This window comes from Papaver somniferum, chromosome 8 (genome assembly GCF_003573695.1).
Source record: "Papaver somniferum cultivar HN1 chromosome 8, ASM357369v1, whole genome shotgun sequence".
NCBI lineage: Eukaryota > Viridiplantae > Streptophyta > Magnoliopsida > Ranunculales > Papaveraceae > Papaver > Papaver somniferum.
The window spans coordinates 83360980-83378374 of record NC_039365.1 but is presented as its reverse complement, the minus strand read 5'-3'; the positions used below and the strand labels follow the sequence as shown (position 1 = coordinate 83378374).

At 37.6% G+C, this 17395-nt stretch overlaps 1 protein-coding gene and 1 pseudogene across 1 annotated transcript; both read right to left on the bottom strand.

Annotated features, from left to right (window-relative positions):
• Positions 1-21: 21 nt before the first annotated feature.
• LOC113301821 (NADH dehydrogenase [ubiquinone] iron-sulfur protein 6, mitochondrial-like) lies at positions 22-2111 on the bottom strand. The gene is made up of 3 exons (XM_026550649.1): positions 1900-2111; positions 632-716; positions 22-348 (listed from the first exon to the last, which is right to left on the bottom strand). Exons 1-3 carry the CDS (start codon positions 2041-2043, stop codon positions 239-241), a joined length of 339 nt encoding a protein of 112 aa, XP_026406434.1. The 5' UTR covers positions 2044-2111; the 3' UTR covers positions 22-238.
• Positions 2112-11477: 9366 nt separating this feature from the next.
• LOC113307089 lies at positions 11478-11577 on the bottom strand (annotated as a pseudogene).
• Between the last annotated feature and the right edge of the window lie 5818 nt (positions 11578-17395).

The window sequence follows — 17395 nt, the reverse complement described above, 5'->3', positions numbered from 1 at the left end:
AGTGCAATAAGGAAACACGGATAAAAATGTAAAGACAAGTTCAACTTTTTACTTATTTGGCAAATTTAATAAACACAACAACAGATATCATCTCAATCAAAAGAACAATCTATGATGAGGATAGTCGGAGGAAAAAAAAGAAGCTGCATCCAAGAATAAGAAGACTGTTGCTAAGTTTCAGTTCTCTGAAATTCATCTCAAGATAACAGTCTCCTTCAGAACACGTTACAACACAGTTTTAGTGATGATGGTTCTGAACATAGCGAAGGCCACAGTACTTGCAAATCGCCGGCGCTTTCAGATCTAGACATATGAACTCAATTGGGTGACCAAGTGCAGGGTCATTATCTGCACCCAAAATCCAGATACAACATCAATCAACAGAAAAAGAAAAAATATATAATGATGGAAGCCAACATGTGCAAATGTTAATACAACCTAGAAAACCGAAAATAAATTTGTCTTTCCCTGTTATAAGATGATAAGAGATTCCTCTGGGACTGAGTATGAGTTATTTCCAATCCAATGTTTCACTCTTCTTTTCTTGCTATCGAATCAACTCATCTTATTTTCTTACATAATATCACCCGGAAAAAGAAATAATATTTAACTACTGTGTGATAACAGTTACCTCCTTCACAGGCGACAATCCTGCCTTTGACTTCAATTGGTGGAACTTCATTGATCAATTCCATGGGAGATTTCTTGCTTGTATCCTATTATTAACAAAAAAAAAATGCTCTTGAAAACACGAATATTACAAGCCTCAATCAAATCAAATGTAAATTTCATGGGACACAAATAAGAACACTCATGCAGACACGATCCTGTGCAAGTTTAAGATACTATGTACTTAAGCCCAAGATAAAAAAAAATCATTCCTCTGTGCTACTTACTATATGCACATGACAATATACAAATTGTTTTTTTCTTTGCGAAAAACGCAAGGGATAACAGCGAAAGAGATTTGTTTACTTCTAACACTGAAATATAAAAGCCTCTGGCCTGTCAAGGTTTAACAACTTCTATGCACGGAAGGTTGAAGATTCCTGAAATATTCGTTAGCTTCATTGGTCAAATGGAAGAGCCAAGTCCAGTTATAAATGCATCTCTGCCAATCTTTCTAAGGTATTTGACATCAACAGATATGAACATCGAGTTCCTACGGGTCCTATCATTCAAAATACCCCTAACAGGAACCTGCTAAGAAAAGCACTGCATGAACATGAAGCTGAGAAACAAGAGCATATCACTACCTTCAAACTATAGGGGCTTACTTGTAATTTATCAATTAAATGCGGAGGAAGTTGATGAGTAAGCAATCAAAACAAATTTCAGAAAGCATTCACTACCGCATCAAAAGAAACAGCAGCCAAAAAGTAGATCAAACTTCAAAGGTAGAGCATAATGATATTAACAAATACTGTATGGAAGTGCAACTACATTGGTCTCTCTATAAAATCAATGATGTCTTGTTTTGGGTTACATTTTACTTTAACATGGAATTTCGATGACATTCAGATACAACTTTACTTCCGTTTTTCTCAAATATAGGTATTATTAGATAAAATGGATAACAATGGGGATCAATCAGTAAGTAAATAATAGTGCCTGACAAAATTTCGTATCATCAATTTACGGATTATCTTGGTGGTAATATTAGTTGTTTGAGCTTCAACTACAAGGTCAGTTACTGTTAACAAAAATAGCAATGGATCAAAATCTAACCAATCAAGCAATATGGTTTTATTCAATTTGTAATAGAATAGGAAAAAAACGAAGGAAGCCCTAATTATAAAACACCAAAGCAACTACGAAGGGGTAATTTAAAACCCTAAACTGCAAACAGAAAAGCAAAATGTGTACGAGAGGAAAGTAAAAATTAAGATAGCAGCAAACCTGCATCCATTTGGCGGTGTGTTTACTGATTTGATCTGCGACTAGACTGAAATTTCGAGTGTTGGAAGGAAGATTCTGCAAAGATGGATCGGTGATGAAGGATTTCAAAAGCTTTGACGCACAGACAGCCCCATTTCTTGCCATCGAGAGAATACGAGAGAGAGAGGAGAGATGGAGAAATCGAGAATTGTTTTAGGTGCGGTGCAACACAACTTACATAAGTACATTCAATGGCTCCATCAAAACAAGATTGCTAAAGGGGACACCGGTACTAGTAATAGAGGGGACCCGATCCAGAAATCCAGTGGTTGGGATGATTTTATTTTATATGGATGGGTATTTCCTTTGGGCTTCACAGTCATGCAAGTTTTTTTTTTTGTTGAAAGAAAATTGTCACTCCCTAGGATTATCTTCCGGTAAGAAATTAGTTGGAAGCCCAGCAATCAACTGAGCTCCAACGTCTTTTTGGATAACTATACCTAATCTATGAAAAAGAAATTCTCCAACTCAAATATTAGCATCATGGTTAGCAGTATAATTGCAAAGACGATTCAAAAAGTATATAGTATCATCCCCCAACTCTCCTAAGGTGGTAAAGGCAAGCGTCCCAAAACCATAGCTTTGAGACGTACAATTCTCCAAATATTTAGCATTCTTGCGAGTAACAACATTCTTAATGGTCATACCTGGGACAAAGGAACGAACCCTACCATCGGTAAAAGGTGAAACACCAGTCACATCCAAACACACGTCACGCTCATTATCCCAATTTATATACAAAAATATCAGCTGGTCTTAGGGTCGTGCCGTTATTAGCAAGAAAACCCAAGTCAACCCCCTTCCTGGCTGGAACATCTGCACGAAAATACATGTCCGCAATAATATCTCGCACCAGGTCATGTCTAAACTTAAGCCCAACTTCATACGCACAGTGCAAGGAATGATCACCAAAAACATCCATTTCCCTCTTGCAAAAGGGGCAAGCACCATCCACCTCAAAAAGGGGATCCCTAATCTGTACCGAAAAACTGCACTAAATTGCCTAGCACCAATAAGTTGATCGAGCCCCATAATTGGAATCACCATCACAAAATCCAAGCATGTTTTGTTTGGTTGCATTTCCAACTCACAGAATCACGTTCAGACATAACAAAATTGGTGGGTAAGTTCTTCCTTACTGCATCAAAGTAAATAGTTGCCAATGAGTTCATGGAATGGGTGGAAACATTACCAGTACAAATAGGAGAAACAAACTCACACAGAGAATTAAAGGATCCCAAAGCTTGCTGGAGAGAAAGGCTACTATCCTCGATCCCGATGCGTCTGAGAATAGTAGGCTGCAAATCCAGGGCCTGTAAACAAGAAGCAAGGTAACAATAATGCTTATTGTCTTGCATAGTATACACACCCATACCTCCGTGATTGAATGGCAAGGTAGAAAGTCTCTGCTGAAGAAGTCCATAACCAGGTCCATCACCAGTAATAATATGCCTAGAAAACTGAAACAATCGAGCATCAAATAAACCTTGAGCTTCTAATATGAACTTAGTCCTAGTGGTTCTCAGTGCGACGTAAAGCCGCGACACGCCCGTACAATTCCTGAACAAGAACAGTTCACATTGAGGGTCTTTTAGCTTCTCCACAGCATCAATAAGAGCAATGGTCTTGCGCACTCTACCAACAACCAATTCTTTATTAAATTGAGCATCAAGACTGACACCCCCCCCCCCCCCCCCCCAAATTTCACTCCATTATACGGCCTACTATTAGGAGGGAAAACACCTGAAACCGAAGCTCTCGGATCCGGGGTGGGCCAGAACAACTCTGTTTTAGCGATGTTCAAATGCAACCCCCTTCCAACCCCATCATCTTGGATAATCTTCAAATCCATGGCAACCATTAGAGTATCACTATTCTTTTTTTGGAAATATAAAGACTTAAGTGGGAATGCTATAAAGACTTAAAGCCCTAGATAAATAAATTTCCCACGTTGAACGGTGAGGAAACCCTCGCTTCCTATTAGCCAAAATAGGCTTTCTTTGAGTTTTGTGAAACGAACGTTTTGGTAAGGACACTTCAACGTATGATTGGTTTAAAAAGAATAGGAAAAAGATTAGAAAAAAGGAAACCAAATCCAATATTTAGGTGAAGACACTTGGCAAAGTATGATTGGTTTAAAAATTACAAACTTAAAAGGAAAACATAACTTACCGTGTTTGGAATTTTATGGAAGTCCAAATTCAATTTGGAAATCGAGTAACTACTATATTATACATTATGAATTTTTTTCCCAACTTAATATATAAAGGGGAAAAATATCCACATATTTTCTGAAAAAATAAATTAAATCTGCACATATTCTCCACCTATTTAATATATTTGCCCCACCATACCATCGCCACGGGGCGAGGCGAGGCGAAGCCCAGCGCACACCAAATCAAAAATGTATCGCCACGGGGCGGGGCGAAGCCCCGCGCACACCAAGTTAAAAGAAAAAATAAATAAAATCTTCACATATTCTACACCTATTTAATGTATTTTCCCCGCCACACCAAATCAAAAATACATCGCCACAGGGCGGGGGAAGCTCCGCGCACACCAAGTTAAAAGAAAAAATAAAATAAAATCTGCACATATTCTCCACCTATTTAATGTATTTTCCCCGCCACACCAAATCGAAAATTCATCGCCATGGGGCGGGTAGAAGACCCGCGCACACCAAATCAAAAATTCATCGCCACGGGGCTAGGCGAAGCCCCGCACATACAAATCAAAAGTGCATTTCCACGGGATGGGGCGAAACCCCGAGCACACCGAATTAAAATTAAAAAATATGCCCGATGCGTAGCGCGGGGACAAATCTAATAAAAATATATTACTGAAAACAAACAGAAACTGAAAATCACTCAGATTCAGTCTCATTCAGACTCAGGTTGAGCTATCTTTCTGATGGTTGAATCCATTGGACTACCTTGTTCTGATGAAGATACAACATTGTTATTTAGAGTATTTACATTAAAAGCTTTGGCTATGTCATAAGTCATTTTTTAGGAATTAAAAACATAGGTGTTGCGTCCTCCCAAGATAATGTAATTGTTGTGCTTCTTCCTTTCTTTGCCAACAAGTCTGTTATTCCATTTGCGTGTCTATCAGCAAATTGGAAACCCCAAAAAGAAACAAGTTGATCTGCCAGTCTTTTAACTTCATCTAGGATTGGTACACATTTCCGTTGGACTGAACTAGTTTTGCCTTGAACATAAAGTATAGTAGCTAAGTTGTCTCGTTCAATGATCAGATTAGTTAGATTTTTGTTTCTGGCCCATTTCGTTGCTTGTAGCAAAGCTACAACTTCTGTTTCTTCTTCTGATGATGTTCTGCAACTTCCCATTTCTGCTACTTGAAAGGTACCTGTCCAATTGCGAAAAACAAAACCAATAACAACATTGATAGTTACAGATTTCCAAGAACCATCGCAATTTATTTTGTAGGTGTATATAATTGGCGTTGTCTGGTCTTTGTGTATCAATAATTTCATAGAGACTGAATTTTTATTTATTTTTGTCTGGATGACAATAACTATAGTATCTTGAAATATCTGCTGCTAATTGTTCTGGTGATGTTGTAGACATCGTTCTTTCCAAATGAACCATCATTTTGTTGCTGCCAGTGTCACTGAGATAAAATTCAGTTTTCCTTCCATCCATATATTAAACTGTTTTAGAAAAGAATTATCATGAGTAGAAGTAAAGCTTGAGAATACTCCATGTGTTGGTATTGGAGGTAATCTCCAGACTGCTTTTTCATAATCACACTCAAAGAACAGATGCTGTGTAGATTCAATAACATTCCGACAGAAAATACATTGGTTTTCCACATTTAAGATTGATCATAGTTTCTGTCTTGTAGGTAAGATATCTTGAATGTACTTCCATACAAACAATTTTATTCTTTGTGAAGCATCCATGATCCACAAGGTTTTCTAGAATTTCTTAATTTACCGAAACTGAATTTGGTGGATATTGAAGCTTAGAGTATAGAGACTTCACAGTGAGTTCCCCATTTATAGTTAGAGTCCACCTTAACTTGTCTTTTTTTCAGTTTCCCTTCATTGTCTGTGTAATATGTTCAAAATTTCTATCACCACAGAGTTTGTAAAAAATTAGTTTAACATAACCTAATTCCACTTCAAAGTGTTAGGATTGATCAAATACGACACAAGTGTTAGGTTTTTTTTTGAGGAAAGGTATCTGCTAATACTTTTCTCTTCCTGGTATCCATCTATCAGCTCATATGTTAATAGATTTCCCATCCCCAACTTCCCATATGCTATATTTCTTATTTATTATATTCCTTGAAGGATACAGTTCCAGATCCATGAAGCTTTTGCTTTCTTCTTGGATTGTAAAGCTCCTGATTTTTTAAAGTATTTTTCTTTTAAACTTTTTTGCATAAGTCATCAGGATGATTTACTAGTCTCCATAGGGATGTACATGGTTCCCAGTTATCCGGTAAAACCAGTCCAAACCGATTAGGCAAAACCGAACCGGTACGTTTATAAATGGAATGGAAATGGTTTAAAATAGAATGAAACCGATAGTAATGGAATGTTAATGGTTTGGCACCAAACCCGGACCGAAAAACTATAGAAAAATCGATTATCCTATCCGTATATTTAATTCGGATAGATCTAATCATGACCGTGAAAAGTTTTATAATATATTCCTCTATATCTTCGACCTAATTGTTTTCTTTCTTATTCCTTCCTCCATCAATAGCAGAGAGGAGGTGACAACACTAATTTCTTATTCTTCTCACGGCTGAATCATCCATGGATTAACTTGATCTACACAAACGTTACACCACTCCTTTATTCTTATTTTTCCATCACTTGTCTCCTCTTCTTTTTCTTCTGCAACCCTAATGTTCACTATACTCCACTATAATTTCAAAAGAATTAGCTTAACCCAATCAATCATTTTCTTCAATTAGTGGTACTAGTATGTTGGGATAGTTTGATTTACAGTACTTGTATTATAATGTCACTGAGTGATAGTTAGGGGTTGTCCTTTTCAGCTGCCATTAGTGGAACTGTGGGTGTATTTAGTTCAATTATGTTGTCAGTTTATTAATTGTTTCCGTCTGTTGGATTTAGCCACGCGACCCTCATCTGTTGGGAAAGATTAGGGTTAATGATTGGCTACTTAAATGTGTAAGAAGAGATTATATGTCTTCAGTTGAAATTTATGAAACAAAACCCATTTGGATGCGTTTTTCATGAACCAGATTTGGCTAAATTCCTTATGGATCTGAGATTCTATTTTCCATTTTTATCATTATTTCATCTTCCTGGTTGTTCATTTGTTGTCTAAACACAACAATTGGCATCAGAGCCGTTCACGTTCACTCAAAATTCCATCCAATTTTTTTTCCCCGATGACTATCAAAGATGTAAATGACAAGGTGGAAGCAAACACCGCTTCCATTGCTAAATTACAAGCAAACTCCAACAGCTTCTCATCAGATCTGACTTCTAAATTTGATTTACTAATGAAAAAGTTGGATACAACACTGGAGCCGGCTAGTACTTATCATTCAGAAACTAATGGAGACCAACGATTTTCAAATCCACATCAAAATCATTATCAACATCACCGTCTTCCTAAGCTTGATTTCCCAAGATTCGACGGCGAGAATCCTAGAGCTTGGATGCAGAAGAGTGAAATATACTTTGATTTGAATGATATTGAAGAACACAAGAAGGTGAATATTGCTACAATCTACCTTGAGGGTGAGGCTGAAACCTGGTTTTTAAATTTTCAGGTTAATAGACATAAAATCACTTGGCAGGACTTAGCTACCCATCTCTGTGCACGCTTTGAAAATCCTATTGAAGAAAACTTTGTTGGTAGTTTTAATAAATTAGTGCAAACTTCATCTATGGGTGACTATTATGAAGAATGGATTCATTTTCAAAATCAATGTTTTGAGTAACTCAAATCATTGATTTTGAAAATGAATCCATCTCTTAGTGAATAATACTTTGTTATGAGTTTCCTTAGTGGATTGAAGGATGAGATAGGAAAATCTGTCTCTATGTTTCATCCAAAACCTTTAGCATATGCCTTTTCCCTTGCTAGATTACAAGAACAAAAAATTACTCTTGCAGCAGCTGCCACTAAAGCATTTCCTAAGTCATTCTACAACTCCTTCAACTCTAATAGGAAATACTCTTATAGCAATTTTCCTCCCAAACCCATTTTAACTTCTCCAAAATCTGCTCCCCTCACTCCTAAATTCTCTTCCACTCTTCCCCAAAAACCTAATCCAACAACTCCTTCAATTAAGAGAATCACACCTGAGGAGATGAATAAAACAAGATCTCAACGATTATGTTATAACTGTGATGAGGTATATAACGAAAGACACTTTTGTAAAGGCAAAAATAATATTTTCATGCTTCAGATGGACACTGCTGAATCACTGATAGACACATTTTTGTGTCCGATTTGTCTCGATTCTATATATTGTCAGGGCTCATTTTTGTACTTATTATGGTGTTTTATTTATTTGTAGGTATTTTTGGCCAATAAACATTTTTGGAAAAAATTGGCTCGAAAAGTTGTCGGAAAGCACCCGGAGGACACTTGCTATTCGGACCCCCGGTTTGGATAAGGAGAACCCCTTAAGGAAGCTGCTAAAGGCACCCCTACTCTGGATAGTGGGCGTCCCCCTTTTTCTTCATCGTTCAAACACAATTTTGGCGGGAAACTATATTATTACCTGCGTGAATTTGGGAGCATCAGTTGGACGTGAAATAACGAGATTCAATGGCTGATTTTTGTTGGGATGGACTTCCTAGAGCATAACAGGGTCGGTATATGTGATTGGATCAAATGAATTGGGTTAGATCGACCGGGAGAAGGAAACAGAGGTGTTGTGGTCACGGGTTGCTGTTGGAATATTTTTTCGACAATTCAGGGAGATTAAAGGCTAGAAAAGCTTCCCCAACATTCATAGTTATCTAATAAAGAGTTTGGAAGTATTGGGAGAGGTCAAATACGCGTGAAAGAGTTTGGCAGAAAGAAAACTCCGAAACTTGTTTTGAAGATAAACCAAGATTTTGGGGGAGATTTAACCGAGTTGTGGCCTATAAAAGGAGAGGGGATAAGTCATATAAGAGGGACGAATCCTTTCAGAGAAGTTTAGAACACCACGGAGCTCCAGAGATCGAGTTGCAGGAAAATACCTTATTCTGCTGCTGCTGCTGAAGAGGAAGAACACGAAGAACATTTACGCACAAGCAACTGTCGCAGAAAACTATCGTTGTTTCACAGCAGTACCTATGTGTCATTCATCACAGATGTTGCATTAGGTCTTTAGCTACTATTTCTCCCTGTAACAGTGATTCTGCAACACCAACAAACTGTTGCGAATCGTCTGTATTATCACTTTTCATCTTTTTAATCATCTTTTGAGCCATAAACAATTATTTTGAGATCATGATTAATATGAGGAGCTAAACCCCATTGCTGAGGCGATAGAGGAAGCTATTTTTCCAACAAAAAGCGGTACAATCTATTTTATTTAATTTATTGCAATTATTATTATGATTATTTGCCTTGAACTATTATTGAATATGATTTTTATTTGAGTGATTGTGATCTATTTTGATGGAGTATGCTTAGTTTATAGACTCTTGATGCTTCATACTTGGTGTTTACAATTATTACTTTTGAAAATCTATTAGTTGCAATATTTTAGAATCAAATTAAATGATAAAATTGCATGAATATAAATATTTGGACCAAATCAATTTGAACTTGGAAAATAGTGGAATCTTAGCCTCGGTGTTCTTTTAATATTGATACCAACTTTGTCGGTGTTTGTTATAATTATTAGCGAGTTTTCCTTCACAAGTTCGAGAATCGAATCACTTTTTACCACTATCTACAAATCACATCAATATTTGGCGCCGCCGACGCGGACTTGTTTTTAGGGTTTTTAGATTTATTTTTATTTTTATTTTATTTTGTTATTTTTTTTGTTCTTTTTTATGTTTTTGGGTATTTATCTTGTGTCTACAGGTTCTGGATCATAAAGAAAATTGAGCCAAAGAGTTTGGTGATTTCATAAAGACTTGGAGCTAAAGATTAAAGCAAAAAGAAGACAAAAGAAGACAATTTTATTTTAGAAAATTTTAGTTTAGGGTTTGTTTATTTTCTTTTAGAAAAAAAAAACTGTATTAGGGTTTATTATTTTTGTAATTTTTCTTTTCTTTTTGGACTTTTGGACTTTTGGACATTATTTTTTTTATTACCCTACGGAAGGGTACTTTAAATATAAATTGTTTGCAGAGAAGGAGGAAAATTACGATATTGTCTCTGCACCTTGAGTTCGTACACTTGACATCGGAGTCAGTGGCCCGAGTCGACTACAACCGATTCATCCCCCGTATGGAACGGGAGGTAAGATTCTAAACACTCGCGAATCCCCTGTCAGCGAGTTACTGGACTCCTTCGTATGCATATATGTTGAGGACTGAATACAAACATTTATTTTTTTAGTAAAGGGAAAGGCCTGGCCATACAAGATAAGGGTTCGGATTTCATCACCGTTTTCTTCTTGCCCGCCTTAGGAACACGTAACCTACGTGAACCTAAGCCTAAAATTTTGACTAGAACGAGACTGATAGGGTAATGAGCTTAACAGGAAAGTCATTCGAGAAATATTGGTTATTATTTTAAGCATACTTCGAAGTTCTTGACGGTTTCTGTAAGTTGAATGCGTGACTGCGCCGCCTTGTAATACTAGTGAGGCCTTGGGTATCAAAGCTCCACCAAGCTTCCCTCGCCTCTATTCAACTTACATTAACTCAGATTAATTCCAGAGGGGTTTTCTTAAATTGTAACGAATTCCCATTCGAAGGATTAGAAGTTGGTCTAGAAACAATCTAAGTGGAGCCATCATGCTTTTTGTTTGATAGGTTTGATTTGGTTGAGTCAGCCTTGATCTGTGTTTGCTTACCCTTCCAATTTAGAAAAATTTATTGTATGCCTGAACGTAAAAGAGACGCACTAGGTAGATTTGTTAAAGAGAAACCTAGTAGTTCTAAGCGTCTCAATTACCTTAATCTAGAGAGTACGACTTTTGAAGAGTCTGTTTTTGAACGTCCTTTGACTGAGGAGAGAATCCCTGTTGCACCGATAGCGCCAGAAATGGCAACTTTGAAAGCTTTGTTGAATCCAACTAGGACTACTCGTCCCTCATGTATCAAGTTAGCTGAGACGGAAGCAACTTATGAACTTAAACCTGGGACCTTACAGCTGCTCCCAATCTTTTTAGGGAAAGAAAATGAAAACCCCTATTTTCATGTTAGGGACTTTGAGGAAATTTGTAGTACCCTCAGGATTAGAAACCTAGATGATGATGCTTTGAAACTTAGGTTATTCCCCTTTTCCCTGAAAGATAAAGCTAAATCGTGGCTATATAGTTTGGCTTCCGGGTCAATCGAAACGTATGAACAACTTACATCTTCCTTTTTGAACAAGTTTTTCCCTAGCACAAAACATCGTCTATTTGGACGCAAATCTGCATGTTTTCTCAACAGGAGGGAGAAACTTTGTATAGGTATTTGGAAAGGTTCAATGATTTATTAGCCCAATGTCCTCATCATGGTTTAGATAAGGTTAGGTTAGTTCAGATCCTTTATGATGGTTTAGATTATCCCACCACAGCCACAGTAGAATCTATGTGTACTGGTGGATTTGAGAACCAAACAGTTGATGACGCGATGACATATTTGCATGAAGTCGCCGAAAAGACCTAACAATTGGAAAGTAGTAGGGGACCCCAGAAAACAATTCTTCTCGGCAGAGGAAACATTAATAGGGTAGAAGGAGGCTATGAATCAGATGCCAAAATTGCTTCTATAGCGAAAAGGTTAGAAGCTTTAGAAATGGGTAACACTAGCGGTAGATTGGAGCCTTTTTGGGAAGGCCAGAATAATGAAGAGCAAGCCAATGCTCTATATAATAACACTAGGTTTGATAATCGTCAGAAGTTTGACCCATATTCAGAAACCTATAATCCTGGTTGGAGAAACCATCCGAACTTTTCATGGTCTAAGGGCCAGAGTCAGGGTCAGTCTAATAATTCTAATGCTCCCCCAGGTTTTGGCTACACTAGGAATACATCAGGCCCGGAAAATAAAACGACTAGCTTAGAGGAATCTACTAAGATGTTAGCAAAAACTCAGGAAATGTTAGCACAGAGCCATGTTAGTTTTCAACAGGAAACCAAGCAGAATTTTCAAACTAATGCTCAGAGCCTTGCTAAGTTAGAACTTCAAGTCGGCCAAATAGCTAAGACCTTAAGTGAGAGAGATAATGGTAGGTTCCCTAGTCAGACTAATCCCAATACTAGAGGAGTTCATGAAGTAGGTACAAAACCATCGAATCAATTGAATGCTATTAGAACCCTTAGGAGTGGTAGAATAGTAGACAATCAGGTAACCATGCCCGATAGTGAACATATTGTAGTTCACCCCTCAGGACCACTAGCTAAGGAAACTGATAAAATTTCTGATGATGCCAACTCAGTCCCTGAGAGGTCTGATTCTGTGCCTAGAGTCCCATTTCCTCGGCTATTAGTACCAACAAAGAAGGAATCGAACTTTAATGACATATTGGAAGTTTTTAAGCAAGTTACCATAAACCTTCCTTTATTAGATGCAATTAGGAAAATTCCTTCTTATGCCAAGTTCCTTAAGGATATGGTACGCGAAAGTGAAAACTTAGCGTCCATAAGAAAGCCTTTTTAACTAGTCACGTAAGTTCAATTATTCAAAACACTACAACTCCAAAGTACAAAGACCCAGGTTCCCTACCATTGCTTGTACAATAGGTAAACGCCGGGTAGAAAAAGATTTACTTGACTTAGGAGCCAGTGCGAACCTACTTCCGTACCATGTGTACTTACAACTAGGACTTGGTGAAATGAAACCTCCTCAGATAACACTGCAGTTAGATGATAGGTCTGTTAAAATTCCTCGATGTGTTATTGAGGATGTCCTTATTGAGGTCGACAAGTTTATTTATCCAATGGATTTCGTGGTCCTAGATACCCAACCTGTCCCTGACCCAGAGAACCGGATACCTGTGATTTTAGGTCGCCCATTTTTAGCTACGTCGAATGCGATCATTAACTGTCGAAATGGTGTGATGAATTTATTTTTGGTAATATGACTATAGAGATGAACATTTTTAATGTCAGTAAGCTACCTTATGAGCTAGAACACATGTGTTGAAGAGGTGAACATGATAGAAGCCTTAGTTCAGAAGTCATTACCAAACATTTTATTTGAAGACCCATTAGAAAGTTGTCTATCCCATTTTGGTTTAGATTTTGATGACGATAGCACTATTGAACAAGTGAATGCTCTATTAGATTCTACCCCTGTGTTAGACACTGATAGATGGAAAGCTAGGTTCGAACCGTTACCAGTTTCTGAGACTACCCTAATTCCTTCTTTAGAAGACCCCCAAAGTTGGACCTTAAACCACTACCCGATACTCTACAAGTATGTGTTTTTAGGCCCATCTGAGACTTTACCTGTGATTGTAGCTTCCGATTTGGATAGTGATCAGGAGTAGGCTAGTAAAAGTACTTCAAGACAATAAGGAAGCTTTAGGGTGGACTATAGCAGACATTAAGGGTATAAGTCCTACTGTGTGTATGCATCAGATTCATTTAGAGGAAGACTCCAAACCTTCTAGGGAGATGCAACGTCGACTGAACCCTAACATGAAAGAGGTAGTTCGAAAAGAGGTGCTTAAGTTGTTAGATGCGGGTATTATTTACCCAATTTCAGACAGTAAGTGGGTCCCCTGTTCAGGTTGTCCCCAAGAAATCAGGTATCACTGTAGTCCAGAATGATAATAATGAATTAATCCCAACCCGAGTGACCACGGGATGGCGTGTGTGTATTGACTATAGGAAATTGAACAAGGTCACAAGGAAGGACCACTTTCCCCTTCCCTTATCGACCATGCTAGAGATTAGCTGGACATAGTCACTACTGCTTTTTAGATGGCTACTGGTTATAATCAGATCGTTATTGCCCCAAAGACCAAGAGAAAACCACTTTTACCTGTCCCTTTGGTACCTTTGCGTATACGCATGCCTTTCGGGTTTGTAATGCCCCTGCGACTTTTCAGCTTGCATGATGAGCATATTTTCTGACATGGTAGAACGGTTTTTAGAGGTCTTTATGGATGATTTTTCAGTATTTGGTTCATCTTTAGATGAGTGCTTGCATCATTTGACATTAGTGTTGACTAGGTGTAAGGAAAAGAATTTAGTGCTTAATTGGGAAAAATGCCATTTCATGGTTGAATCAGGAATTGTCTTAGGGCACATCGTTTCTTCAAAGGGTATAGAGGTAGACAAAGCCAAAATTGACCTTATTAAGACTCTACAGGTCCCAAAAACCGTAAAAGATATTAGGTCATTCTTAGGGCATGCAGGTTTTTACCGTCGATTCATTAAGGATTTTAGCTTGATTTCTAGACTTCTTTGCAATTTTCTTGCAAAAGATGTTAAGTTTGTCTTTGATGATGCTTGCTTAAAGGCTTTTGATAAGCTTAAAACTTTACTCACTACTGCCCCGATAGTCCAGGCACCTAACTGGAACCTACCCTTTGAAATTATGTGTGATGCTTCAGATTATGCTATAGGCGTTGTGCTAGGTCAGCGAGAAAACAAATTACTCCATGTGATTTACTATGCTAGCAAAACTCTGAATGATGCCCAAATGAACTATACAACTACCGAGAAGGAATTGATAGCGATCGTGTTTGCCTTGGATAAGTTTATATCCTATTTATTAGGTTCTAAGATCGTAATCTATACTGATCATGCTGCTTTGAAATACCTTTTGTCTAAGAAGGATACCAAACCTAGATTGATTAGATGGATCCTTTTGTTACAAGAATTTTTTCCAGACATTAGAGACAAAAAGGATGCAGAGAATGTGGTAGCAGACCACTTGTCTAGGCTAGTTATTAGTTCCCCTAATAATTCCCTTCCTATAAGGGATAGTTTTCCTGATGAACAATTGTTCTCTGTTTCCCAATCACCTTGGTATGCAAATATAGTGAATTATCTTGTTACTGGTCGAATGCCTCAACATTGGGGTAAGTAAGATCGTTCTAGTTTTTTAGCCGAGGTTAAGCATTTATTTTGGGACGATCCTTATCTGTTTAAGTATCGTCCGGACCAGATTATTAGGAGATGTGTATCTGAGAGTGACCAGTCTAGTATTATCTCCTTTTGTCATGAACATGCATGTGGGGGTCATTTTAGTGCTAAGAAGACTGCTGCTAAGATTTTGCAGTGTGGATTTTACTGGCCTTCGTTGTTTAAAGATTCCCATAGTCATTGTGTTTCTTGTGAGCGTTGCCAGAAGTTAGGAACCATTTACCGTAGAAATATGATGCCTTTGAACCTTATTTTAGTGATTGAGGTCTTTGATGTGTGGGGCATTGATTTTATGGGTCCATTTCCTATTTTGTTTGGTTATCTTTACATACTTGTCATTGTAGACTATGTGTCTAAGTGGGTTGAGGCGGTTCCGTGTAAAACAAATGACCACAGGGTCGTAGTCCAGTTTTTGAAAGAGAATATACTTACACGTTTTGGTACGCCGCAAGCTATAATTAGTGATGGAGGTTCACACTTTTGTAATAGACCGTTTGCTCTTTTAATGAAACAATACGGTATTACCCATAAAGTAGCAACCCCATATCACCCTCAGACTAGTGGTCAGGTAGAGGTTTCCAATAGGGAAATTAAAAGTATTCTAAAGAAAACAGTTAATCCAAATAGGAAAGACTGGTCGTCGAGGCTTACTGATGCCTTATGGGCTTACCGTACTGCGTTTAAGACACCCATTGGAATGTCACCTTATCGTTTAGTATTTGGCAAGGCATGTCACCTGCCTGTTGAGTTAGAGCATCGATCCTATTGGGAAATTAAGAACTTAAACTTTTCACTTGACAAGGCAGGAGCTCAAAGAAACCTCCAGCTCAATGAGTTGGACGAGATTCGTAGAGATGCATACGATAGTACTAAGGAGTATAAGAACAAAATGAAACTGATAGGCACATTTTTGTGTATTATATAATCTCAATTTTATATATTATTAGTGCTCGATTTTATATTTATTATAGCTTTTTATGTCCCTGTAGGTATTTTTGGAGAAATAAGCTTTTGCGGCGAAATTGGCTAAAAAAGTGGTTTTTGCGCTCGTGGGAGAAAATTACTATACGGACTCTCACTTTGGATAAGGGGTGACCTAATTACTAAGGGGCATCCATTTCCAGGCAGCTGCTAAAGGGAGACCAGCACAGGATAGGGGGAGGTCACTTTCTTCTCAAAATTCGAATATTTTTTTGGGGGGAAAAATAACCAGTGAGCAACCAAATTTTCGTTGGATTTCGAAGATGTTTGCGTGAGATTCAATCGCTGAAATTTGTTGGGATAGACGTGATTCAACTAAACTAGCCTGGTATGTGCGCTGGAATCAATCGAATTGGGATGGATAATCCAAAATAAGGAAACAAAGTTTGAGTTTTGTACGGGTCTCTGTTTGGGTTGATTTTTGGTAATTCAGGGAGACTAAACGCGTGAAATTTTTTCCTAAGGTAGTATTCTATCTAAGAAAGAGTTTAAGACAATCGGGAAAGCTCAGAATTGGCTAGGGAAGTCGGCAGAAGAGATTATTGCCGTGACTTGCACGTAAATAAAAAGCGAGAATTAATCGCTATTTTTAGGTTTCTGAGTAGTATAAAAGGTGTGTTTATGTCCCAGGAAAGGTAACGAAGTTATTGGAGCATTCACAGAGGAGTTAGAAACCCTACAGAGCCATATTGATCAAGTTGCAGGAAACCGTATTCTGCTGCTACTGCTGCTGAAGAACGTCCGCTGCAAATAAGAACAGTGTCTCAAATTTGTAACGCTGCTACAATGACTTCTTTGTAACAGTCAGTCCTTTGTCCTGCAATGCCAATACATCGTTGCAAACATCCAGTGTTATAGTTTTTCATCTTTAATCAACTTTTGAGCAACAAACATGTATTTTGAGCAAGTGATTAATATGAGGAGCTAAACCCCATTGCTGAGGCGATAGAGGAAGCTATTTTTCCAACAAGAAGTGGTATATTCTATTTTATTTATTTATTTGCAATTATTTTATGATTATTTGCCTTGGTTGAAAATTGTTTGAATGATCCTTGTTAAGCAATTGTGATTTCTTTTGATAGAACATACTTGGACCTAGGTTTTTGATGTTCTATGCTTTGGATTTACACTTGTTATTTTGAGAATCTACTAGTTGCAATAAGTTAGAATCAACTTGAACGAGAAAATTGCATAAATATAAATATTGGGATTAAATCACTTTGAACTTGGAAAATAGTGGAATCTTAGCCTCAGTGTT

Coding starts and splice junctions, on each gene's coding strand:
- LOC113301821 (XM_026550649.1), bottom strand. CDS start 2,043: ATGGCAAGAAATGGGGCTGTCTGTGCGTCAAAGCTTTTGAAATCCTTC. Junction 717..1,899: donor ACACCGCCAAATGGATGCAG/GTTTGCTGCTAT, acceptor TGTTAATAATAG/GATACAAGCAAGAAATCTCC. Junction 349..631: donor GATTGTCGCCTGTGAAGGAG/GTAACTGTTATC, acceptor TTTTGGGTGCAG/ATAATGACCCTGCACTTGGT.